Consider the following 25,395-nt stretch of genomic DNA (forward strand, 5'->3'; position numbering starts at 1 on the left):
AGCATAAAAGCATTACGTGTTGTGTATATATATATGTTTTACATACATATATAGGACATACAGATATATATAGGACATAAGGAGATATATGTATGTCCTAATAAAGACAGAGTAGTCACAGAAGTACAACTTGCAGGAAAAAATAAGCCTGGATTGCCCAAAAGTGAAGGTGCAAAATGCCAGTGAGATCAAAATGATATTTAATCCAAATGACCGTGAGTCTCCCTTTCCAGAGGCCCAGGCTGTGGGAGCATCCTGTGCTGTGCTATCCCCTTACCCATGAGGCAGGCAGGCGGGCAGGCAGGCGGGCAGCTTCGCACAAGGAAGTGATGACCAAAGGAAAAGCAACAGAAAGTGATTTCAGTGCTAAGGTCATTTCAAATTGGATGGAACATGTTAGGAAAACATTTCATTTTTATCTTTCCACTCCATGCGGCTGCATTTGCCAAAAAGGTTAAATCTATCTGCAATACTTTTTTTTAAGGTTGCCCCTCAGGTTCAAAGGGTGCAGCATGTTCTTATCAATCCCTCAGAGCTTGCTTTGGGACTGATAACTTCTAAGCCTCCCCTTTTTTTCAGAAGTCTGTGAGAGAGCGAGAAAATTGCAAATAATTGCATCCTGAAGTGATGGAGTTATCTCCCTAAAAATCCAGTATGATTCCCAGGAATAAACGTTCCTCTCTGATCTCCTCATGGCCCCTGCTTGCAAAGACTTGCCACTGCTTGAGCAGTTTCATGCAGGGTCCACAGTGGGAAAATTACTTTAAAAGCATCAGATAAAAAAGAAAAAAGAAGTAGCATTGAAGAAAGGGCAGTGTTTTCCACAGACCAATGCATATAAAATTCTGACATTATTCAACATGCTTTCAGACCAAAAACTGTTACGTCCGGTAGTCACAGAGATCCATTCTCTTTCAGCAAGCTACTATCTGCTTTATATTTCCACAGCGTTACCGTGTCTTTTTAGCCTGGTGCTATCATTTCCAAGCTGCAATTTGCAAAAATTAGTCTCCAAATTTTCAAAGCTGATTCACATAACAGCAGCAGCAGGAGTTTGTCAAAGAGAACTATTTGCATTTTACAGCCCAAACTGAGTTCTGACTTAATACTTGTTCATGGCATGATGAATGTTTTTGCAGCTATTCTGTTTAAAAAGGGATGTGAGGCTGGAGGAAGGGCACTATTTGCCTTGGACCCTGAACAGTAGTTGAGGGTGGGAGGACGGCGAGAGGCTGCAGCTTGTCTGAGAGGTGCGGAGGGAGCTGGAGCAGGGGCAATGCCCTCCTCCCCAGGCACACTTGCTTCTCATTTTCCAAACCTGAGCTTGGGCCAAGCCACAGATTCACATTTCAGTCCTGACCCAACTGCAGGGTGAGCACATCTGCACTAAGAGGAATTTGAATTTCTAGAGGTAGGGGTTTTTATTTCAACACCTGCTCGAACAAGGACGTTCTTAGACGGTGAAACTTGGAGTGAGCCAGATTAAAATAAAAGGGTCATATACCAGTAACAGAGCAAGCAGTGAGCATATATTACAGATACCATTCGTTATAAAATGCTTGCAGGCTCTAGGCGTTAGTGTAAAAATGTTACTAAAAAAGAATAGCGGCACTTTTTCTTCACCTGGATACAAAACAGCTCTGAGCAACAGAAGACTGAGCAACAGATCTGAGTTCTGTGCAAAAGACGGGTGAAGGGATGTGTGGAGGATCTCCACGACTCGAAGCAATAAACCCCTCCCGAAATGTCAAAGAAACTGTTCTCCTATACCATGCATGTTTCTTAAGCAAAGCTTCTGTCTGCAGCGATGGAGAGGGTGCTACCATTGGTGTGGAGTAAGCAAAAAACCAGATCCATGAAGACTAACGTAATTTCTACATACAACATCTGAAAAACAAGCAATTTCATTAAGATCCAGAGTAGAAACAAAACAACCCAAGTGCTTGTTTTGGATTTTGGTATTAATTTTGACTCAGGCCACAGCTAATCCTTCATACCCCAACCGATGCAGGAGCCAGTATCACATGTGATGCCTCTTGTTATACAAATGAGCTGGAAACTGGCTGCTTACAAGCGGTGTATTCGCACATTCAGCCACGTGGTGTAATTATAACTCAACTGCGTGTACACACAAGCACAGAGAACTGGGGTTGCTCATTACCTCCTTTGTCAAAGCCTATTTTTCTTTGCAAGATAGTTCCTAAGGCACCAGAATAAACAATAATTTTGGTTCTTTGCACATCACCAGCATTTTCTTAGACAACCCATTCTTTCGTTGTCAACATTCCAGATTGTATAAACACCGCCAATAAAGCCTTCCAGTTTTAGAGGTATATTTGTGCTCAGCTTTTAGGAGGAGGAGGAGGTGACAGCAGACATAGGCAAGTGCACACACACACACACACACACTCTTTCACACAGAATTGCACGCACAATCACTTCCCTACTTTGCTGATGGAACGGGTTCATTTGCAAGAGGGATGCACAAACCTGCACTATCTGAATCCTGAATGGAGATGCTTGCTGCACGTGCTCTTGGCATGCTCTGCTGTTGGGTTAGAAGCCCTACCTGGATCCTATGGATGGAAAAAGTCTGCGTCAGTTGAAGCACAATTCAGCACATTACTTGGAAGATCCATCCAGGTATCACCTTGCATTTGTGATATCCCACAACCAGGCACTGTACCAAAGAAAGCCATTACAAACTCATCATTGTAGGTACCAACAAAATAACTTTCCTAATAACAGATGGTAAGTCCATGGTGGAGCTGAGAGCTGAGCTAAGTGTTTCCTACATAATAGGCTCAGGCAATAACTGGTGGCCTCTCCTTCCTTCTCAGCATACTCACCCAGGGACCTAAGTGAAAGGAACCATAGCCATGAACCATAACTCAGGAACACCTCTGGAAATTTCAAATAAAAGGATATTTACTACAAGCTCTTCAGCCTTTTGATCCTACATGGACCAAGGCTCACATTCACCCTATATGTGAGCCTACTGAGGGATTACTGCTAGAAACTTCTGGCTTTATCCATCTCCAGAATAAGGTTCTGCATATTTCACGGATTTTTCTATGCAAGCCAGGCTTTCTCTCACAGTTGTTTTAGAGGGAACCATTTATATATGCAATAAAAAAGCTATTTCACCACATTGCTGAAAATGCCACCAGGTTACAGTTTATCTTAACGGTACATCATTTACAATGTATTAATAAAGGAGTACTAAATATTATATTGCTTTGGGCATAAAGAGTACATTATAGGTGTTTATAAACACATCAGTAAATATTACAGACTTTTAAGTAACCCTATTGACCTGTAGCATAAATGCTCTGTAGCTACTGATTCACAATATATAAACACTTTATGGATAAACTTTTACAAGCCATTTATAAATACGCTCTTAGTAAGAAATATGACCTACTCCCAGACAGACACAGAAATAACTCACAAAAACCAAGATAATTTCAAGAAAGAGTACAAGTCTTTTTATTTGGTTTAGTTCCTCTAAATGAAAGTTATACCTCAGCGGACAAAAGTAAAATTAACACAGAACAGCATTTTTTTAAAAATTATTTTTCATTGTTTTTCAATTGTGGAACTTGACAAAAGAAAGAGAGGACCTGAAACGGCCAAGCTAGATGGCTCAGAAGAATAATTTCCAAGCATAAGCAAGAAGCATTAAATCTGTTCCTTTTCTCTTTATGCCATTTTATTTATGACACAGGTCATTTGCTTGCAGATATCTACTAACAGGGGGAACACACCTCATCTAACTGTAGACATCTCAAAATTAGTTGCCCAAGTCAGTATTGGTCACCTAGCTAACTCGATCAGTGGAACAAAATGGGCACATCCAGAGGACAATCCAACCCATCCGCCTTAAACTGCTTTATCCAAGACAGATTCACCCTCTGGAGAGGCCTTTTTCTCACCAGGAAGGTAGTCATCCACGTTCCCTCGCTAGAGTTGGACAACTATCGTGTAGACAGCCATGCCTGAATAAGTCGCAGCTCTGAAGTCTGGTGTCGAACAACAGCTGCATAGTCAGCTCAGCGTGAGATATGGCATTTAAAGGTTTAACTTGTGAAACTGAGAGCTTCAGTTCAGGCAGAGGGTGTCTGTCAAACTTGAGAGACCTTGCAGTAGTATCAGTATGATGATACCGGGACAGATGGAAAAGTAGCAGCTGATACTTGAAGGCAATGACTGGCCTGGATAAAACGTCTGCTGGATTCACACTTTGGCACGTGCCAGTCATGGCAACAGGAACAGGGTGTGAAGCACTTTGAATCCCAGTGGGTTTCAGACTTCTGCATCTGTCTTCCCCCAGCACCTTTAACCCAATGCTATCCTCGTACTGGGCAGACAAGAGGACAGAAAGGTGAATGTGTGCCTGTTTCTCAATGCTGGCACTTCAGTGAGTATCTTTATAAGACCACCTGGAATATGGCAGAGCTGTCTCTGCTGTTTACCTTCCGTAAGTGCAACCTGTTGTTAATATCAAGTGTCAGTAAAATATTTTGGATAAATCTGGATAAAGTACCAAAATGAACTGTAATTAATCACTATGAATATACAACTGTCTGCATTAAACAGTTAGGACTGTACGGGTAAAATTTCCTCTCAATCTAACACTGTGGTGAGGAGCTTTCTTTGGTATCAACTTCTTCTAACTGGCATAACGTAATTCTGTGTAACGTATACAGTCTTTTTATACAGTCTAACCTCATTATAATGAACCCTTTGAATAAACAGTTGTTATACCTGAATGTTCACCAGGATTAAGATGGGGAATTTGCTTCATCGGGCCAGTGAAAAACCACCCATATCTGAGCTAAACACGGATACCGCCTAGTGCAGTAACAGAGTTTAGTTCATGGCAATGAAGAATTAGAACAAAGTATTTTCAAAAGAAAATAGTGAATATGTACAGAAAGGAATAGTAATGTATGCTTCCAAGGTAGATTTACCATGCTTTAAGAAAAACAGGAGCTACATCATCCTCGTTAAGATGCATTATTTTTATTTTTTTTTTTTAGTAAGGCTAATTAAAAATGCCAAAAAGAGTTCTTACCCGTTGGGTTGTATGAGCGTAGCACGACGGGACTCTCCTGTTCTGACACTCTAAGCTGTGAATCTTGATGCACTCCTGCTTGTATTCTGGGAATAAAGCGGTCTTCAGAGCACAGCAGCCTTGTCTACTTTCTTGCCTATAGCCTACTACTTTGCACTGACTGAATCGGATGGCAAGCACCGCCACGTGTGTCTGTTAATAAACAAGGGTAGAACACCAGAATGTGGCAGCCTGCTGGTAAGGGTGTGAAAATATTCACTACTGACACCCATATCCTACGGTTGGGTTTGGCACGCAACATCTGCACAGAACAACCCTTCTGTGTCCTAGAAAACACCAGAAAAATCTCTGTACCGTTAGCAATCGCTATTCAGCACTGAATACCAAGGAAGCAATATAGTAATACCTGTCAGAAAGAAAACATTGCAAAAACATGCTTTGCTCTAACCCATGCTGCTAAGACTATAATTTTCAAAACCACTTAGCTCACGTACACAGGCTTTCTGAGAGGACTGACTCAAAATCTGTGGCTAGACTGAAGTGCTCGGTGAATTCGCTTTGCTGCCGTTGAGCTCCTCCGGAATGAGAAGTGTGATGTGAAGCCAGCTGCCCATCACTGTGACAAGAAGCTGGTCTTGCTTTTGTCCATGCAACCAGCCCACCATTTCTAACAGTAGTACTTGCAATGCATTGTCCCCTCTAAGTACAAAGAAAAGGCACAAGTACAAGAGTCTCTTAGTAAAACATTAATCTCAGATCACAGATTTATTTTATGGATTTGCAACACAGCCCATATTACAAACATTGTCTGGGAACATTTACAAGAATAAATAAGATGGACTCGCAGTTGTAAAAAAAAGATTACACTTCACTGTAATGTACAGTCAAAAAATATATCTGATATTCATTGACTTGACATTATTTACCTTCCTTCTGTTAAGCTAGAAAGAAAAGACACTGAATGCACAGTGTTGAGATTTTTGTATTTATATTTTTTTCCTTTTTTTTTTCATACGTGCTTTATCTATCAAACATCCAAACTGTACAAGTGAGTTTCACCAGTAATCCATAAAGGCCAAAGTGGGGGAAGATGGGGTGGCATCACAGCAGCAGAGACTAGCTCTCATGCAGCACTCCTCCCTGCTGGCAGATGCATCCAAGGAGCTGGAATAGGATACTGCTGATCCAGATGCAGCCACAGCGTTGCTGTGTGAAGTCATGACAAGTCTGGCAACAAGTGATGCTAGTACATTTTAATTTCAACAGGATTGGCATGGGGCAGGGGGCTGAGGAGGTGAAGGAGATTAAATCAATATGGGAGTGAATTTTGTCAATGTGGATAGTCAGGATGGGTTAAAGGATGTGTTAAGGATAAAGCTCAAACTTTTGGCATAGAAGTACAGTGTTTAAGTGCTGGAGATGTAAGAAAGGGCTACAGGAGAGATGAGGAGGTAATGCCAGTTCTGTTCCAGGTACGTGACAGTCCAGCACATAAAGCCTGATTAGACTTTCAGCAATGCAAATGACTGACCATCATTTGTCCTGGGGAGTCTATTTTTAGAGTATCTAAATTCACGGAAGCTTGTAAAGTGCTGGCCACACTCCCACTTCCATCCCTGCAAATGCACTCATTTCCGTAATTTCACACAAATAAGATTTCCTGGAGGTCCTCATTGAAAGATGATGTACTCACACAAGGAAATAAATCTCCGTGCTGCCACACATTTGAGGTATCCCACAAAGTCCCCCAAATAGTAGCGTTTCAGGGTATCAGATCTCCCAGTGAAAAATATCTCCACTGAAACACTCATTCTGCGACAAGCACCTCCAATAAAGGAATCACTAAGCTGTGGGAAACCTATACACAGAAGATCAGGACTGGTCCCAAAGGATACATCTAGCATATACCTTCACCTTGCAACAAGCAAATCCTTGCTCCAGACAAATTGGTGTGGACTGGCTCGTGTTTATACTTCTTAGAAACAGCTCAGGCAGAACTGAGTTGCAAGAAAAACATTTTAGCTTGTTCTTTTCTTGTTTCATTCTTTTTTAATTTTTTTTTTCCACCAGGAAACACTATGGGAACACCAGCATCTGTCATTCAGTCTGCTGCATTATTTTGTTTTTTAAGGCTCAGGTTGAAAACAGAATAGTGGTGAAAAATCTGCTAGATGCACTGGGACAAGGATAGAAAGGCTAATTTAGATCTCTCATGTTTTTACAAACTGAAAAAACTGCCAGGTTTTTACAATTATGCTAGTCTAACATGAAACTGTAGGATATTCTGAGTATAGTTTATTTTTTACAAGGGAGATTTTTAAAATATTTTAACACAGCAAATAAAGATATAGACTAGAGGTCACTGGAAGTCAGCAAGTTTTTTGTTTTGTTTTGTTTTGTTTCTTTTTTCTTTCCATCACACTCAGTACCACCAGGATTTAGTCTTGATGTATGAAAATGTATGATTTTGCTTGACTGTTACACAAATTGTACATTCTTCAAGTATGTATATGAGGAAGATGACTGATACCTTTTCCAAGTCAATGAACAGATAATACATGACAGATTTTCCTAGTGGTCCTTGCCAAAACTGCAGAAAGTGGGCTTTGCTTGCTATGCTGTTGGCTCGCCCTCGATGAAAGAAGAGTTGTGGGTATTTTTGGGAACAGGGAAAGGAAGAGCACTTGCATTTAAATCGTGTATTATGGATGTATGGCTATAGAAGACTGCAATCTAAAACAGGAACGCGGGAGGGTTAAAAGAATCCTTATTACTCACTTCTGTCTCCCTGACTTTAGTTAGCTGGCTCCCCTGTTTCTACTCCTGAAAAGGTTTGTGCAGGGAAGATGCAGTAGTTTGTTCTACTGTTTCACAGTCTCCTAGGAGGTATACCGGATTTTTGACCCAAAGGCAATGGTTATGCTGAGTAACTTTTGCCACGTGCCCCCCTTTATTTTTCTAACAAACTAGGGTTGACTGAAGTTTGTACGCTTAAGACAAATGAAAGAATCTCTTAACAAAAATACAGCAGGCTCACACCAAGTTCTTGAGATGCCCCTTGCACTGGCTGGAGATATAAAAGTTAACTGTGCTACCGATGTCATGGAGCTGATTGTTTAAATTTATTACAGGACAATGAGGTTTTCCGAGTGGAACATTTCCACTGCACTGCACGTCCAGGAGCGTGTCAGGACTCTGCGCTGCTCTGTGATGACTTGTTAAGAATTCTTCAAGTGTGACAGATAGAGGCACCTCGTATTTGAGGATTCCTCTCTCAAGCAAACCTCCTTTTATCTTTGTCCCTCAGGATTTATTCCCTCTGTTACACTCTGACTGCTCCATCTCCACAGAGCTCCACAGCGTGGAATGTGGCGTTACCTGTTTTTTATGATCTTGGCACGAACTCAGAAGAGTAAGAAAGCTATAAGAGCAGCCATGCAAGAATGAGAGACAGAACAAGGTGCAAGTTTCCTACCTGTTTCAGGACTCCATTTAATCTGCCTTCTCTTCCAATGTTTGGTTTCTCCCAAAGGAGATTTCTTCTCCTTTCCTTCTCTTCCAGATGGCAATTGGTTTAACTGCCTTCTGAATCACCTGCTCTCTCCTTTCTCTGACTCTACAGGACACCAAGAGCAGTGACCAGCAATCCCTGGCTTGAGATTCCCAAGGGAAATCTCACAAACTACTTCCAAAGGGCCTGTGAAAAGTAAATGGAAAAACAAGTCTACCATCTGCAGGCTTAAATCTACTACTGTAGGGTCCACGTTGCCACCGGACATTTTTTTGCAGGGAATTTACAGATCCAGAACAAAAATTTGGAAACTACTGACACACAAATACGTGCTTCTCTAGGCAAAAGCTTTGGCGTTCCCTCCTCTGCCCTACAGAGTTACAGGGACCAGACTGATTAGGGGTCACAGGCATTTCCCAAAATCGCTGTCTGCCTTGTGGGAGTTACCTGGACATGTGTGCGCACATGGGCAGGGGCTGAGCAGGAGAGACAGAAACTGCAGTTTGCTTTGGGGGTAAAGGCCACGAAAGTTACAGCTTTTCAATGGATGTAAAAATCTTTCGTTGCTAACTGCCTGTTTCCTGTGGACCAAAATACTCGCACAAATAGCTAAAGTGTTAATAAATTAAGAGGGACCCACCAGTGCATTCATAAAACTGGCTGGAGCTGCGCAGGGCAAAGACAGACATAATTCTGTGCAACCTTGCTGAAGAATTTCTATCACAAATTGAAAGGCCTCCTACTAACCATAGTCCGGAGACTTTCCTGATCAGAGAATACCAATTATTTCAATCTGCAGACATAAATAAACCCACCAAACTCCCACTTGCTTGCTTGCCACCAGAGGTCCTGATCCAGGTATCTTCACATGTACATTGTACTCCCTTGCACAGTCTCATTTCCTTACATTAATAAACAAGTAGCTCAAGTCTATTTGCAGGAGGTCAAGTGCCACTTTCCTTACAGATAATTTGCACAAGGAAAAAATAAAAGTGCCAGCATAGGACACAGCTCCTACAGAGATCTTAATTAAAAAAAAAAAACACAAACCAAACCACCAACCACAAGCCTAAAAATTAAAAAAGAAAAGATCGTTAAGACCTGCTGTACCTTTTAGGGGTTTTGGTCTATCTCTTTCCTGCAGACAACTCAGGATTTTCCTTCTCCAGAGCCAGCCTAAACAGCTGTGGAATTCTTTGCTTTGGTTACATCCCTTAATAATTTAAGATGTTAGTTACCCCACGTATGAGATAGTCACCCCTGCTCCACCCTTCTTTACCTGTTTCTCGTTCCCTGTATTTCAGGTTACACTTTAGACCAATACTATGCTATTAATAAACAGTGTTCCCTCGCCCCTGAAGGATGTCTGAATGGGAATAAGTTTATCTTCATTATGACCATTCAAATATTGCCAATATCATATTTTTCCAGCCTAAAATTCAGTCATTGAGGAATTCACATTTTCTACTGTACATCATCGCTTTCTATCTACAGAAAGGGATGCCTAGGTTGGAAAGCTCACCTTTCAGGAGTGAGAAAGCCTGCTTTATCTCATCTCATCTCATTTCATAATTTCTCTCTTTCCCAGCAAAACCAAACCCATCACCCATAATCTTGCTTCAAACACATTACCTATTTTGCTATAGGCTGTTCTCCATGGTTTAAACAACCTCAAGGTAATAAAGTTATTTAAAGCGAGCTTCTTTTCTCTTTCCACACAATTCCCTTCATCATTAATTCACATTCAGCATGTATGCATTGTGCAGCGAGGAACAGCATAAGGATCCCTAAGCCAACACAGACTGGAGCTGGGTCAGTCCCCCAAAAGCAACGTAACTGCATGACAAGCTAGCAGTTTGGCAACGTGACCTGTAGTCTTTGCTGAGCATCCTTCCACATGGATTATAGGCTGGACATTAGAAGAAGGTTGAGACACACACCTGAGTTATCACATAATAAGCTGTGACTAACAGTCGGGCTGTGGTAACCAACATTTGCACTAAACTTGTTCCTTGCAAATACAAGGTAAAATCTAGCTTAAGTATCTTTCTCTGCAGTTTACGCTAACATCACTTTGCATTTGCAGAGGGCTAAAAGCACATGGCGAGTTGCTGTGGGTATGCTGATACACGCACCTGACCCTTTAGTAGCATTTTTCATATTATGAAAACACATTTAAACCTACCCCAAGACCTTAAACAACTCCACACGTGCTTCTCTCCATGCACACATCCCTCCTATGGGCTTATTTCTGGCTTTTTAATCCACTTTGCTTCATGCTACTGTTAAGCCTTGAACTACCTCCTACACTTCACATCTCACTCATATTGCCTTTTCTTCTCCCTCTCTATTCCTTTTATCCTGGCTGTCACCCTCAGTGCTTGCACTAGTCCTTCAGTAACTCATGGTGGGTACCTGTCGCTATGCTAGTTTCCATGTAACATTAAGAGAATGCTAAATACTAATATTTCCATAATCTCCACAGGGAGTGACTCCCTCTCGCCTTCTGCTGTTAGCAAAGACACAAACCTTTTGCTGACTTGTAGTTTCCTCCTACATGGGCAGTTGTTGAAAAATCCCATCCTGGGATCAGGATTCCCTCTTCCTTCTTCTTTGCTAACGGCTCCAACTCCTGACCTACACTTTACAGCAAGCCACCTGTAATCAAAACACTCATATTATGCCTTCCTTCTCCTTTTTCTCCCATAGTTTTCCTTTCCCTTCTATTTTTTCTGCAGAATTGTTTGTGTTGCTTAGTGACAAAGGGAAAAAAAAATTAAAACCAGTAGTTCGTTTCATGAGACGCCAGACATTCACCTACAGCCCCAACAGGAACTAAAGGCGATTCCGTGATTTCTTGCAGACAACAGAAGGGACCAACGGGAAACAGAGCAGAGGCACCTGTGAGGTGGTTCTCACCGATACTTCATGGCACACTGGCTACATCAAGGACAACGTGGTTCAAGCTCATTTAAGACCTTCATGATATTCACTTGGAACAAGCCAAGAATCCAAAGCCCCTTGGAAAGAATACGAGCTAGGCAGTTCAGCATCCTATGCAAGCCCCTCCTCTGCTTAGCAGGAAGAGGATTATTGCTGTCCCAAGCATCCTTCCTTAGACTGTTGCAGGTCCTGGTAGAGACGATAACTATTTGGTTAGATACCAGTATGTTTGAGTTGAGCGTTGCTTTTATCAGATTTCATTTTCATCCTTCATTGTCGAGGCTAAGGTATGACTACTGAAAAAAGAATGGCCATGAAGCAGAAGTGCCTTTTGAATTTACATACAGAATTAGCAAAATTTTTTGAACTTCTGGCATGCTCTATGCCAGGCATTGACATGACAGAGCTCCCAGCACAGTCTGAGTATTTACCTGAGGGTGGAAAACTACAGGGTGGGAAGAAAGTGGAGTTTCCTTAAACTCTTACCTTCAGTCTATCTTTTAGCAAGTTTGTATTTGAAGAAACCTGCATCTCCCAGAATCTAATTTACACACAGAGCAACCTCACATCCCCACACCCTCAAGATAACTAAACGGCTAAATTGAAATACTGAATACTATAAGGCCTTGTTCCTTCAATTATTTTTTTCTCCAAGATTACCCTCCAAACCTTAATGATTAACTACTTAAACATACTCTTTCAGAAAAGCAATTTCTTAGCTGCTAAGAAGTCAAAGTGAGATCCAGAACCATGGCAAAACACATCTGGTGTTTGTTTCAAAGAAGGAGAGTTGCACAGGCATTTTTGCAGAACAAAACAAAAGCTGTTTTGCTTAAGAAGGAAAGTTGCTGTGCTGGTCTAACACTTTTCTTAACACATGTCAGAATAGGTTTCTGTGTATGTACATCACCTTTCCTACAGCTTGGATGGGTTACCATTTTGAAGCTTGTAGGGCCTGGAAATCTGAATAAATCACCCAAGTACATCTGACTGTACAACAGTTTGGAAATAGTGAGGAAATCTTGACCAAACCCAATTTTAAGATTACCTTCAGGTTTTAAGCTCTTGAGCAGGAACCTTCTTTGTTCTCTGTTTGCACAGTGCCTAGTTCAGCAGGGTCCTGTTCTGACTAGGGGTCCTAAGTTCTACAGCAATACAAATAATAAATAAAAAAATAATAATACATATTATATGATCAATAATACCTACTTTATACCCTGTTTTTTCAAAGACACACTGCACCCCAGCAAATACTTGAAAAATATGGTAACAAAGTTACCAAAAGTTGCAAGACCAATGCAATTTGTTTGATGCCAATGTCTAACCTTAAGGTTCAAGTGTCTGGGAAACTCATGAATGGTATTGTTTCACCAGCACTGAAAGGAACACGGACCAGAGAGATGTAACCAGTTCATGCACAGCCTTGGGAATCCAGCAGAACCTGGGAGGAAACATTTGTGTAGAAGCCGAGGCAGTGAATCCATGAACAGCTTCTCATCTCCACCATCTATTTTCATGCTAAAAGGGACTACATATGGAAAGAGAATTCCAGTGGGGTTTTTTGTGTTGGCCTTTTCATTTGGAAAAACAAATAAAAGGAAACAGATAGGATAGACAAACCGTAATGAAATATTTCATATATCCCCTATGGCTATCTCATTTTTCCCAAATGACTGCTGCATGAAATTCAGAAATTAAAGACTGGGATTTGAGAACAAAATTATAAATTAAAAAGGAGACATTTAAAAGAGAATTTCCTAAGCGTTTCATTCTTTCCCCACTCTGCAGCAAGGAGAGCAAAAATACAATCCAAAAGAGGAGAGAAGAAGTCAGAGGGGATTAGAAAGTCCAGTCTTTCAGCCTGTCTCCCATTTTGCTAATTTTTACAGTAGGTTATTTAAGAAGCAGTAGATGTTCTGATAGAAAGCAGGCAGCAGCAAACACAGGCATCATCATCTCCTTCCAGCGAGGTCTGTGCAATCTCAGTCTCTTGCTCCGGGAAGGAGAGGTTTTCCTTCCCACACTTGTTACTGCCTTCCAGTGTGGGAGAGGGGAGAAGCAGCTGCCAGAGATTGGGGTCTGGCACTTCGGAGGCTCCCCTCCCTCCACTGGGCTAAAAGGAACTCAAGTATTCCAGTGCAACCTCGTATACAAATTTATACTGTTCCTGAAAGAGAGAACAGAAATTCATGGCATTAGGATACGGGTAAATTCTTCAGAGCCTCATTCTACAAGCTGCCAAAAGTGCCTTCTCCCTCTTTCTTATACCCTTTGGCAGGACCAGGCAAACATTAATTGTATTTCTATGTGATCCTCAACAAGCATTACTGAGAGATGGTATCGTCAATGAAAGAGAAAAACACTCAAAGAGGCAGCCACAGTATGGACTATTCATTATTTGCTTCATGCCCTCATTGCGTACACTGCTTTTCAGGAAAGAATTCAGTGTGATGGATTGAGAGGATTGAATTCAGGACAGGTTAATCTCTTCGGTTGCAGGGAGCAAGGCCTGGGGTTTGGACTGTTCTCCCTTCCTGGTTTCAAGGCACGTCACAGCATTATGCACTGGGCTGTACACATGCACAGGAGGACAAATCCCACTCCCTCGTCGTGGCCATGGTGACAGCTACTTGGGCTTTAACCTCCTGAGGCAGCTAGGTGTGGGAGACACTGTTCATCATGCTGCCGGGGCAGCTGCTCCCTGTCTGCTCAAGGAGAGAAGCAGTGGGACAGAGGACTCAGTGCATGTGCTAAAATGGGACTGGGTTTAATTCTGATGGCTTTACAGTATGATTGTTTTTATTCATACTGAGCTAAGCCATGGAATTTTTCTACCCATCCTAAAATTCCCCCTGCATGTGCCGGGTAGGGTAAGGAGCAGGAAAAAAAGCTTACCAGCGACTCCACCATGTTGGATTTGTTATTCCGTAACGTTTTCACTATGTGGAACACATCAATGATATTTTGCTGTTGAATCATTTCGCACACGCTGCAGATGGCACAGAAGGTGCCGCTGCGTCCCCCACCGTTCCTGGGCGCAGAAGAAAAGAGGCAACACGTGAAGCGAGGCAAGGCTGAGGGAACGGAGGAAAGCACTGCGTACACAACAGCTCGCACGCCACATACAGGAAGGTCTGTCAAGTAAGGCCTGGTTAAGGACTTCCAAGGGTTTGTGGAAGTGGAGGCCTGCACGGCAGGAGACAGGGACAGAAGGGCTAAGCCAGTCCCTGGCAGTGGCAGACAGGGAAGCCCCAGGGACTGCAGTGCTGCTCCTCACTGCTCCGGGGCTCACGGCAGCTCCGTGGTCGGAGCTGGGGACGTGGCAGTGCTGCTTCGGTTGTGTCTGGGCTCCAATCATGAGACCTACCTACACAACAGAAAGCAGCACAGCTTTTTCAGCTGCTCCTCATTGCAATCAGTAAAATCTCTGGGCCAGGATGCTATAACGTAGCACAATATTCGACTCAAAGTGTATTACAAATGTAATTTAACTTCATTTTCCCCAGCTAAAGCTGGCAAACCACCAAATTTCCAGATCCATAATCAGTGCTCTTCAGACAGCATTTCGTGAGGTTACAGACATTTTCCAGTCCTACTTACAGGCAGTGGACAACAGTGCGTCCGTCTCTCCCATCGTACTGTTCCTGCCACTTCTCCAACCTTCTGACCACCTTCAGGAGGGAGCGTTTGGAAGGAGGGGTGTCCCTGTATGCTGGCCAGCCAATGTACTGCAGGTGCTGCACTATGCGATACCCATCCTGGGGCTAAAACAAAGAGTGTTTTCAAGATGCTAAATGGAATGGGGCAGGAAGCAGAGAGATAGGGTAAAGCAGGGGACACGAGTTACACAGCATCCTCCCCTCTGAATCTGATACCATCAATGTTAAGATCCTCCACTCTGGATACCTGATACAGTGGGGAAACAAGGACTTTTCAGTAATCTGGGTAACAATGATGACCTCAGATATTACAGAGCCAGGCAGAAACTAGGTGCTTAGGATCCCTTGGTTTGTTTTCAGTAGAGAATAAAGTCTCATCAAACTGTATGAACAGATCAAATACATCTTTCCTGGTAGCCTATGCTGGAGGTTAGTTGTGCCATAAGAACTAAAGGTAAAGAAGGTCCTCAAAAAATCTCTGGGGACTGTGGCAGGAAAGGCTCCTCGTAAAGATTTTAGCAGCAGCCATTGGTGTTGAACACAGACGGGTGCAGAGAGCTGCGAGTTCACAGCCTGCAACCTGCCAGCCATGCATTTATGAGCCAGCTTCAGCCTGAGAGGCATGGAGCCTTACCCTTATTAGCTCTATGACTTCCAGGCTGTCCCTGGTTGAGAGGCAGTTGGCCTGGGATATAGGAGGTGAATATCTAACTGATTTATCAATTCCTGTAGTTGGACCACAAGGTTCACTCTGCAATGCCATGACTCAATTGCTGCACAGGCTCTGACCACTCAGTAAGAGACTGGTGTGTTAAACAGCACGGAAATGTAATTTGTGGAGCCTGTTTCCATTTCTGATTAGAAAAAATGAAAAAGGAACAAAAAAGGAGACATAATCAGTCTGGGAAACAACTAATGAGAGAAAAATCTTCTACTGAAACCCTTTCCTGCAGCCCTGAAGTTGCCTTGCCAGGGTCCAGCATGCAGATAAACTTTGTTTCTATAATTTCAGCTGTCCTGGGGCTGAGGGATACAGACAAAGAGCTGCTTACAGAAACGGCAGTTGCTTATTTATAGGAAAAACAGTGGCAATTAGGAATCCCAGTCCAGCCAGTAACCGTTGCATCCGTCTTCAGAGACACTACATAGTAGTTGACAGATGGAGAGCTGCTGACACTATCCCAGTTTATTTCCTATGATATTGATGGTTTTATGTTGGCTACTAAGTGATTAATTGTTCTCAAATATACATAGAAAAAATGCATTCCATTTAAATACAGATTTTCAGCTCATATCACCCACTTTCTAATTTCAGCCAAGAGTCTTTTACCAATACAGACTGATGCAATTATGTTAATTAAAGGAAGTAGCTACTAAATTTTGCAGTGGAATTTTGTTCCTAGGTGAGGGATTCAGCATCTCTAAACCACAAGTCTTGGTTCTGCCTCTTCCTTATGGCAAAATAAATTTTTGGGAATAAATAAGGAAACCATTATTTCACTGATCTTACCCTGGCCATGTTGCAGATCCGGAATATCCGGTTGATGATATCTTCATCAATGTCTGCTGAAACAAACTCGACTTGAATTGGGCCATAACAACAGGACGTCTTCTCTGGCCAGTACTGCATGCAGAGCTGGAGAAAACATCAAAAGAAACAGAACGCATCTTAACTATTAACAAGGAAACGCATGTTCAGTCTTCTTTCCTTTCAAATTTATAACCAGCCCAAAATCCATAAGCGATCTTGTATTACATGTATTTGCTCAGAGAAGACCTCCTTCTAGCTCAGTAAACATTTTTAATATCATGAATATGAAGAAAAAAAGAAATGTATTTTAGAAGCTTGACATTTCCCCCCCCCCCCCTTTTTTTTTTAATGAACACAATTTGTAACTGATTGAATTCTGGGGTCTAAAGGTGCAGAAAAGGTGGCTGACAAATGAAGCTTCTGTAGGGCTATAGATTTAAAGTGAACATTAAAAGATTAGTGTCTGTAGGTAAATTTAATCGGAACCACAGAGGTTTGGTGTTAATGAGGAAACAGTACATGTACCAAGAAAATTAATATTAATTCAAGCAAAGGGTAACTTCTTTCTTCTGTAAGATGAACTTTTTAGCTTTCTGACTCTACCAGCGAGCAGAGGAGGGAGAGCAGCGAGAGCAGCTCCAATTTCAGAGTGAACCACAACTGAATCTCTGAAGTTCGTGAAACAGGTTGGAAGTCTTTTTTCTTATGCTGATATTACTGAATTGAAAGTACAAAAAAAAAAAAATCCTATCCACACAAATTACTATCTATTTCAAATCCATCTGGAAATAGATCATAGTGAGAAAATATTTTGCATGAGATCTCATTAGCAGTTTCTGCTGAGATTGTATTTCTTTCTGTTTTTTTCTTCCTATTTTCAAGTGTAATTTTTTAGAAGTTTTGAAACCCCCAGATGCTCATTTGAACTTGATCTCAAGCTTTTCAAGTTCAGTCATTGTCAGTAATAACGTCAAGTGCGTGCATGCTACTGCATTAATTCTGTATTCCTGTTATTCCTTTGATCATATGGGATTGAAATTGGGTGGGATATTCACGCAATCTTATGCATCTTTGCCCTTGTTAGTTTTTCAAGATTAAGCAAGCCAGCCAAGACCACATAAGCAAGTCCTCCTTTGAAGGCTGTCTTTACTCTTCATTCAGACTTTCAAGCAGCCTACAGATCTCTTCTCAAAGCATTTGTCGAATAGGCAAGAAGATTTGAGTTGAGCAGGTGCTTTAGAAAACAACCTCAAGGTGCATTGGAAAGAAGAAAAAGATGAAACCTTTCCTTAATATTAAAAATCTGCTTTTCATAAAGCAGGTCTGTGAATGGCCATCTACCCAAATGTATATGTATATACAGTGCTTAAAACAGTCTGCTACGTCCCCTGACCTCCACATGGTTTTATTTGCACTTTTTCCCTGCATGGTGGATTAAAGGTTCACTTATTTATTTTAACTCTTTTTCTCTCTACAGTTTGGGCACAGCTTTTATACAAGCAATTTTTGTACTTGCGTTCTACTCATGGAGACACGTATCACACCCTGCTCGGGCACACAAATACGGTACCTGCAGGCTAACCGTTCCGTAGTGCTCAGGGGACAGCGCTTAGATGAGGCAACGATGAGCAGCGAGGTAAGTACAACATCGTCATACAATGACAGTGCAAGCACAACACTGTTAAATTTCCTTCTTAGAAACCTCGCTTTCACAACTGATATCAAACTGTCACACTTTGCCTTGAAAGCTTGTAAGATACAAACTTTAAAATCATCCTTAACTTCCAGTGCTAGCTGGGTGTTTTTGGCATTGGCTGCAGACTCGAGCCAGGTGACGCCATACTAGAATAAGTGACAAAATGACTTTACATATTGCCAAATCTCCTTTTCTGTGCCTACAGACTACCTCATAAAAACAGAACTTTTCTAGGAAAAAAACAAAGCAGGTAAAGTCTTGTGCGGAAAGATAGTCGCAAGAATAACACTGGCTGAGGCTGATAGGTTTGTGCTTTCCAAGAACGAAGCGTGAGAAAGCGTGTAATTTCCAGAAAAAAGCTGTGTTTTTCTTTCAAGTGTCAGAAAAAAAGGCAAAGATAAAATCCATCCCTGGATTCGATGCCAAGACGCAGAATCAGGCTGGGTGAATGGGACAGGAGGCAGCAAACGCACAGGAGCTCCAGTTCCTCGCAGAGTGGTGGGACTCTGTGGGACACTGAGAGAGCCCGCTTTGGAGGAGAGCTCTTACTGCGGCTGGCAATGAAATCCCATAGCGTTCACCCTGAAGGGAGATCCCCTCAGCAAACAGGGTGATTGGTTTCTCCATTACCATCGTAAAAAGAGACCAATAATCTCACTGCCTTCAAGGATGGTAAGATTTTGAAGACAGTGAAGAGAGAAATGAAAAATTAATCCATGAAGTACCAACTACTTGAGGGTTCCTCTCTTCATGTTTAACAAGTGCCGTAATGGGTGAATTAGCCATGCCAGATGTACTCTTCACACAAATTGCATGATTACGCCTTTTTGAAAGCTGTTATCTTCTGCCACTCATCAGCAAGGTGGCTGGAAATGCTAGTACAGGAGGAACTGCAGCGGCTCCTCCCCTGGCAAGCTCAACTCCTGAAAATAACGGTGTGTTTAGTAGCCAAGAAACCAACTTGCACATGACACTACAAAGGAAAAAAAAAAAAAATACACAACACAATGTGCTTCTCCAGAAACTGTGCAAACCACATGTCTCAGTACTACAGAATTTCATTGGAAATCTCAGGAAAAAGATCCTTCGAATGATTTCGTGATCTCGCTTGGTTATATTCTTCCGGAAATGCCATGCAAATAGACAAGCGTGAAGCACACTAGGGCTGTGGTAGGGAACATTTTTCTGAACTAAAGACAAAAATAAGAAAGGGAAGAAAGCAGATTTGAGAGGAAGATTCAGGTCCACAAACACAACGTATTTATATATCTAAACCCTGTTAATTGCAGGAAAAATTAGCTGCCTTAGAAGAAGCCAAGCATGTGGAGTTATTCTTCATTATACCCCAAAACATTACCTATTACTTTCCAGTTCCCCTTCATTTATTTATTGGGGTGGGAAGGGGAGACACAAGAAAATAGCAGCATAAATGCTCTTAAAACCATCTGGATTTGAGAAGAAAGTTACACGACAGAAACGATGAAAAATGACCTACCTGTGCTGCATCCATCTCGTTCAGCATCACAACAGAGGAGCAGTTATAATCAAACACCAGCCTCCAGAAGTCTGCTATGGTGTTGGGCAAAGGGTGTTGGGTTACAATAAAGGCAGCAGGTTGCTTGTGGCTCTAACAAAAGAATAAGATTAGTTAAAAAAAAATTCAATCAACTTTTATTCAAAGGAATATTATACCCGGGAGGCTATGGCTAGGCAATCTGAGCCATTTAACCAGATTATACAAATCACATATCCTTCTCCTTGTTATCGCTCTGCAATGAATGAATGTCTCATAATGGGATTCTTTTGCTCCCAATGAAGACATTTCATTAAAGTGTCACAAGAGCAGAGATTACCCAAATCAATTATTTATATTTTGAGACTCAGCAAATAATACTAATTCTACTGTTACTACTACTACTACTATCAGTAATATTAATAATTGGAAAGAAAACAGCTGGAAGCAAATGCTATCCTTTTTGCTGCAATGGACTCTAGGAACTACAGAAAGGATTAGCCCCCCCATCTGCTATTGCTCCCTGGTGATGTAGTGCTACAGAGGCGGCACATTTGGATCCCAGCCATCCTTTAAGAGCTTGGGGGGCAATATTCTAAGCCTGCAACATTGGCATTTAATTTCTGATGCTATTCTTTCACCTCAAAAAAGCCCTCTGACCTCAATCTCCCTAACCACGAAGGGGAGGAACTGTGCTCCTAACCTCTGCAGGGCTGCGTTAATGAATGTTTGCAAGGCACTTTGAGATGAAAGGGTACAAGCTCAAAACTTTATCGCTTTCCAACCATGGCAGGCAATGCTTAGATGAACCTCCAAACCGCACAGTCCTTTGTGCTGTACATCTGTGAAGCAGACTTGAATCAAAAGGCACAATATTTCTGGGTTAAAAAAAAAAAAAACATATTAAGATTTTGGATTTAAAGTCAAGAAATAAATAAAATCCCAAAGTATTAAGATAGCAGTTGTGGGGGCTTGCCTTGTCTCCTCCACATGAGTCAGATGTGGGTGGAAGTGCTGAGCAGACCGTGCTGGGAGGGGAAGAAGGCACTGTGCACGCTCTGCACCAGCCTGCAGGGCAGCTGCGCCATGCTTCCGCGTGTGCACGTGTGAGGAGGGCGATGGGACATAAAGTAGGGAGAAAGAAAAGGAAATGATTTGTTGGGAAACGATCAGTCTGGAATGGATTTTCATCTTTCTCCCTACTCTGTATTTCAAACCTAGGAGCACCGGTATGGGTCAAAAGCTATGTCGTACAAGACCAACGGAGGCAACAGAGTGGTAAATAAAATAATGGATCTTATCTCTTAGAGTTAAGACCATCATAATGTTTTTGCTATGTTTTTTCATTGTGCACCAACATAGCGGATTGCACAATTGGCTAAACTGTTGGCTGAAGGTAAGATGTGTTTGTGGGTTTTGCCATTCGGAGAATAAAGAAACATGCCCCACCTGTTTTCTTTGCTACAGGTGACGAACCAGGCTCACTGTCCAATTTTAAAGGGAAGGTGACGCAGAGATGTTAATTACTCAGGTAAGAGAACATGTATAGGATCTTGGGGGAATGGTGATGACAGGGACACAACATGGACTCATGTCTTTCTCCAAGCTCCATGCATTAAATACAAACCTATCATCACTTCTGTATGGCTTGATTCAGATGCGGGTGAACTCTCTTTGCTTAAGGATTATGTTCAATTGTTTTAGGGGAAGGCGAGGGACAGTATTTCACCTTTCTTCTTAACAAACCATTTTGCAGATGTAAACATGGCTTTCCAATGATTCTCACAGGAAAGATCCTAAGGTCTGTTTACTTGAAAGGGACAGAGGACATGAAGACGAAAGGTCAGGAGTCTTGAAATCTGCTGGGGGAAAATTCTTCTCCTCTGTGGGCAACAGTAGCCCTTTGGCTGTATTCTCAAAAGCCAACTAAAGGCGGAGGAGGCTCGTTTTTATAGAGCTTTACAGTCAACAGACTGAGACAGTCTCCAGCAGAGTTTAAACCAGGAGCCCAGACTGAGTGCTTCACCCCGAGGGAGGGTTCAAATGGCGTTCTGTGTCTAAGGTTAATTTTGGTGAACGCAGTCCAGAGCAGCCTGTCAGATTGCCTTCCTGGGACAATTCACGCTCCCAAACCCAGGCTGTAACCCGTTCTAGATGCACCATCACCCTGTCCTGCTCTAGCACTTCTTCCATCATAGGTTTCAGGTAATACACAGAGCAAGCTACAAGTCAAATAAGATGTGGGGAGATGTTTAAAAAAAGAGATAAATATGAGAAATCTGTAAATAAAATGATCAGCACTGGGACTGTGTTGTCAAGGGTTCCCCAGCATGTGCCTGTCTTCACACAGTGACAAAACTAATGATAGTTCAAGGCAATATGGGACGGAGGATCTCTTGTCAGAGTCCATGCTCGTACAAGACTACAGACATGAAGCTACTGGAAAAGACAAAGAATTTGCACGGTCTGTCCTCAACAGGAATGCCTATGAAAACATGGGATTTTGGCTGTTCCCCTCTCTGATTTTTTTTTTTCAAAAGCTGCTGATTCCTCTATGGAATTATAAAGGAGAGCTAGAGAACATCATAGCGGCTGAACTTCCATGACGGGTGAAAAATTCCTTTCCTACAAAAAATTTTAATTAGCAGGAATTTTGTGGGGAAGGATACAAGTATTAGCAAAGTGCTTGGAGGTAATGAGGGCTGAAATGTGCAAACACATTCCCAGTCCCTAAGAAACCAGAGAAGAATTGATTGTGCTTCCGCAGATTCGCCAAAGGACAAAACACACTTTAAAGAAAAAAAAAGTTTCCTTAGGCATATATGCAACGAAAACATCACAATCTTTCTGAAAAAAATCTAAAATTAATTCTATGACCATTTGACTTAACCTCTTAAATGCAGTAGTATCACTGTTCCCCAAAGACTGAAAGAATAGAGGAAAAATAGAGAAAATTAAAAAAGACCAACCCCAACATTACTAGGGAAAAAATGATGACATTTTACCCTGGATCATATTTACACATACTCCAACTGCAATAATTAGCAGCTTTAAAGACATCTCTGTCCAAAGGCAGTTAGGCACCACAGGAAAAAGAAACCATCAACATAATTTACCCTATACAAATTACCCGTGCTGTGGGATTGCAGCCTATAAAGAAAGCAAGGGAAAATGCCTTCAGACAGTTTCACATCAGCTTAACTCATGTCCGTCAGCCTTAAAGTATTTTGCACATCTGATCCCTGTACTCCTGTATTCTTAACTGTGTAAGCTCAAATAAATCACTTGTTCCACACTGCAAACTATTCTTTTCAAAGAGCTGATCTGGCAGCTCCTGGCGAACATTTCTCTTCCAAGTTATACGACAACCAACGAACGGGAAGAGTTGTCCCACCACTTCTTTGTCCATCTGCCTAAGATAAATCCTCAGACTGCATGCTCATGAACTTCTTTGTCAAAAATTTTCCACCAATGTGAGGCAGAACTACAACGGTAGCATGATAATCTAGGTAACACATTTCTGCGTGCCTTTGCCCAGTTTGGAGATATCAGATCCAGAAACTGCAGGTAAAAAAGGTTTTTTGCTTTGGATCCCTTTCTCCCAGGAAATTATCCTGAGAACGAATAAACTCGATGCAGACTAGGATCAGTGGGGACAGTGCAGTGCTGCTTACATCCATGAGTGCAGCATTGATGTAGTTACTTGATTCGCCATCCACGGAGATGAGGAAAGGCAGGCACCGGTCCAAGGGCAACACATCCATGCAGCGGTTCTTGTCATGGTTCCTTGGCAAAAGACCGATGCTGCAATCTTCTGGCCGAACACGTGGTGTCACGATATTGAGAGTCTGTGAAGGAGGGATGGAAAAAGGGAAAGAAAGACAGAAGCAGGCTGAGTGTCTTTGAATTTACTTCCAAGAGGATTCCACCTGCACAATACATTTATTTTAAAGGTACTTAGACTAGCAGATCTTTGCGATCCCAGAGAATAAAAAAGGAGGACTGAGGAGCTTGCTGCTGTTATAATACATTGCATTTTTCACGTCGTCCTGTGGTGCTCTTCCGAACACCGTAAGCTCCAGCATAAACTGAGGGCACTACACACCTTCCAACAATTTCCAGCTCTAAACCCCCACAGCCGTTAGATACCATTTCTGTTCTTTCCTAGAGGCTGGAAATAGCTGTCACAGGTACAAGCTGCAGCTTTGACCTGGTCATGGAGTGAAACCTCCTCATGTTTCTACCATCCCTAGGGTGGAAGCACGCATCCTTCTCCTTTTTCAAGTGGATCCTGTGCAGAAGTACCCTGAGTATTGACCTGGCTCGCCCAGCAGGTCAGACTGGGTTCAAATCCTCTGGCGATTCCCCAAACTATTGATTTATCTTAACAATGCATACAAAAACCCAAGAGAAAATGTTGGGTTTTTTTTTTAACAGGAAAGTCTATTTGTTTCATACATATTTAGATTGCTACTTTCCTTTTGGAGAGACACATAGGATGCTTCACTTACATAGTTATACCTTATCTCTGGGGTCTTGCTGTCAGTCTTTTACCATTACCCGCCTTTCCCACAGCTTGACAGACTGTGTTTCTTTAAATCTAATTTTCTTTTGTGTTATCCATTGTGGATAACAATGTCCAGGACAACAGTCCAGGTTGGTCAGCAAGGATCAAAAATAGAAAATCAAAGTGAATGCATCTTAACACTGTTGCTTAAATCACGGTAGATCAGTGGCTACCTGATGTCATTCTACTTCCACTTGTTATGTGTCCTCTTCCTGAGCAAAGCCCATGCAGGCAAAGAGTGAATTCCTTTGCAGCCGTCAGAGGAACACAAAATATTTAAGGGCCCAAAATTCTTAAAAAGAGCTTGACTTCTGCCACAAAGAGGTTATGAATGGAGAAAAGAGAGGGGTCAAACAATCCAAGATAAAGCAATGTGTCAAAGTATAAAATTTGAAATAATGTAGTTGCTCTACATTATTCAGGTTCTACATAAAAGTCCCTTTGTCTAGAGATGGAAAGCAGATAGTCTGGCTGGGGAAGCAACATGAAATCTGAGATCTCTGACAGAGCACATAATGAGGCAGGTGACTCGGTAGTGGTTTACTCCTGTCTATTTTATGCCCTTCCCCTCTCTCCCTTGTTTTTGTACTTATTCAGATTATAAAAACTCTCCAGAATGAGCTTTTGCATGTTCGGACAACATGTAGTGCATGAGAAATACATCCAGCATTACCTAAGGGCCAGTGGGACCTAAATAATACAAATTGCACCAACAGATCTATAGTTAGGTCAACTGGTTCACAAAGATTGTAGCAAAAGACACCATCTTTTGCATTAAATCCAGACAATTAGGGCTGAAGAATGCTCTGAGCCAAAATCCTGTAAAAATAGATTCTACAACTAGACAGAGAATGAACCTCTTACGCAAAGCACAGTGGAACATTTCCTTCCCACAGGA

General features: G+C 41.9%; 1 protein-coding gene across 1 annotated transcript in view; it reads right to left on the bottom strand.

Annotated features, from left to right (window-relative positions):
• Nucleotides 1–13,644: 13,644 nt before the first annotated feature.
• PTPRT (protein tyrosine phosphatase receptor type T) overlaps nt 13,645–25,395 on the bottom strand; it is a gene marked incomplete at both ends in the record, with an annotated part of 468,324 nt that continues 456,573 nt past the window's right edge. Inside the window, 6 exons of the mRNA XM_082325617.1 lie at nt 13,645–13,698; nt 14,427–14,562; nt 15,132–15,295; nt 16,701–16,826; nt 19,913–20,044; nt 23,605–23,778. Of these exons, the coding sequence (XP_082181743.1) occupies nt 13,645–13,698; nt 14,427–14,562; nt 15,132–15,295; nt 16,701–16,826; nt 19,913–20,044; nt 23,605–23,778 (786 nt within the window). The remainder of the gene's footprint in view (nt 13,699–14,426; nt 14,563–15,131; nt 15,296–16,700; nt 16,827–19,912; nt 20,045–23,604; nt 23,779–25,395) is intronic.

This window comes from Platalea leucorodia, assembly GCF_965183815.1.
Source record: "Platalea leucorodia genome assembly, chromosome: 13".
Classification (NCBI taxonomy): Eukaryota; Metazoa; Chordata; class Aves; order Pelecaniformes; family Threskiornithidae; genus Platalea; species Platalea leucorodia.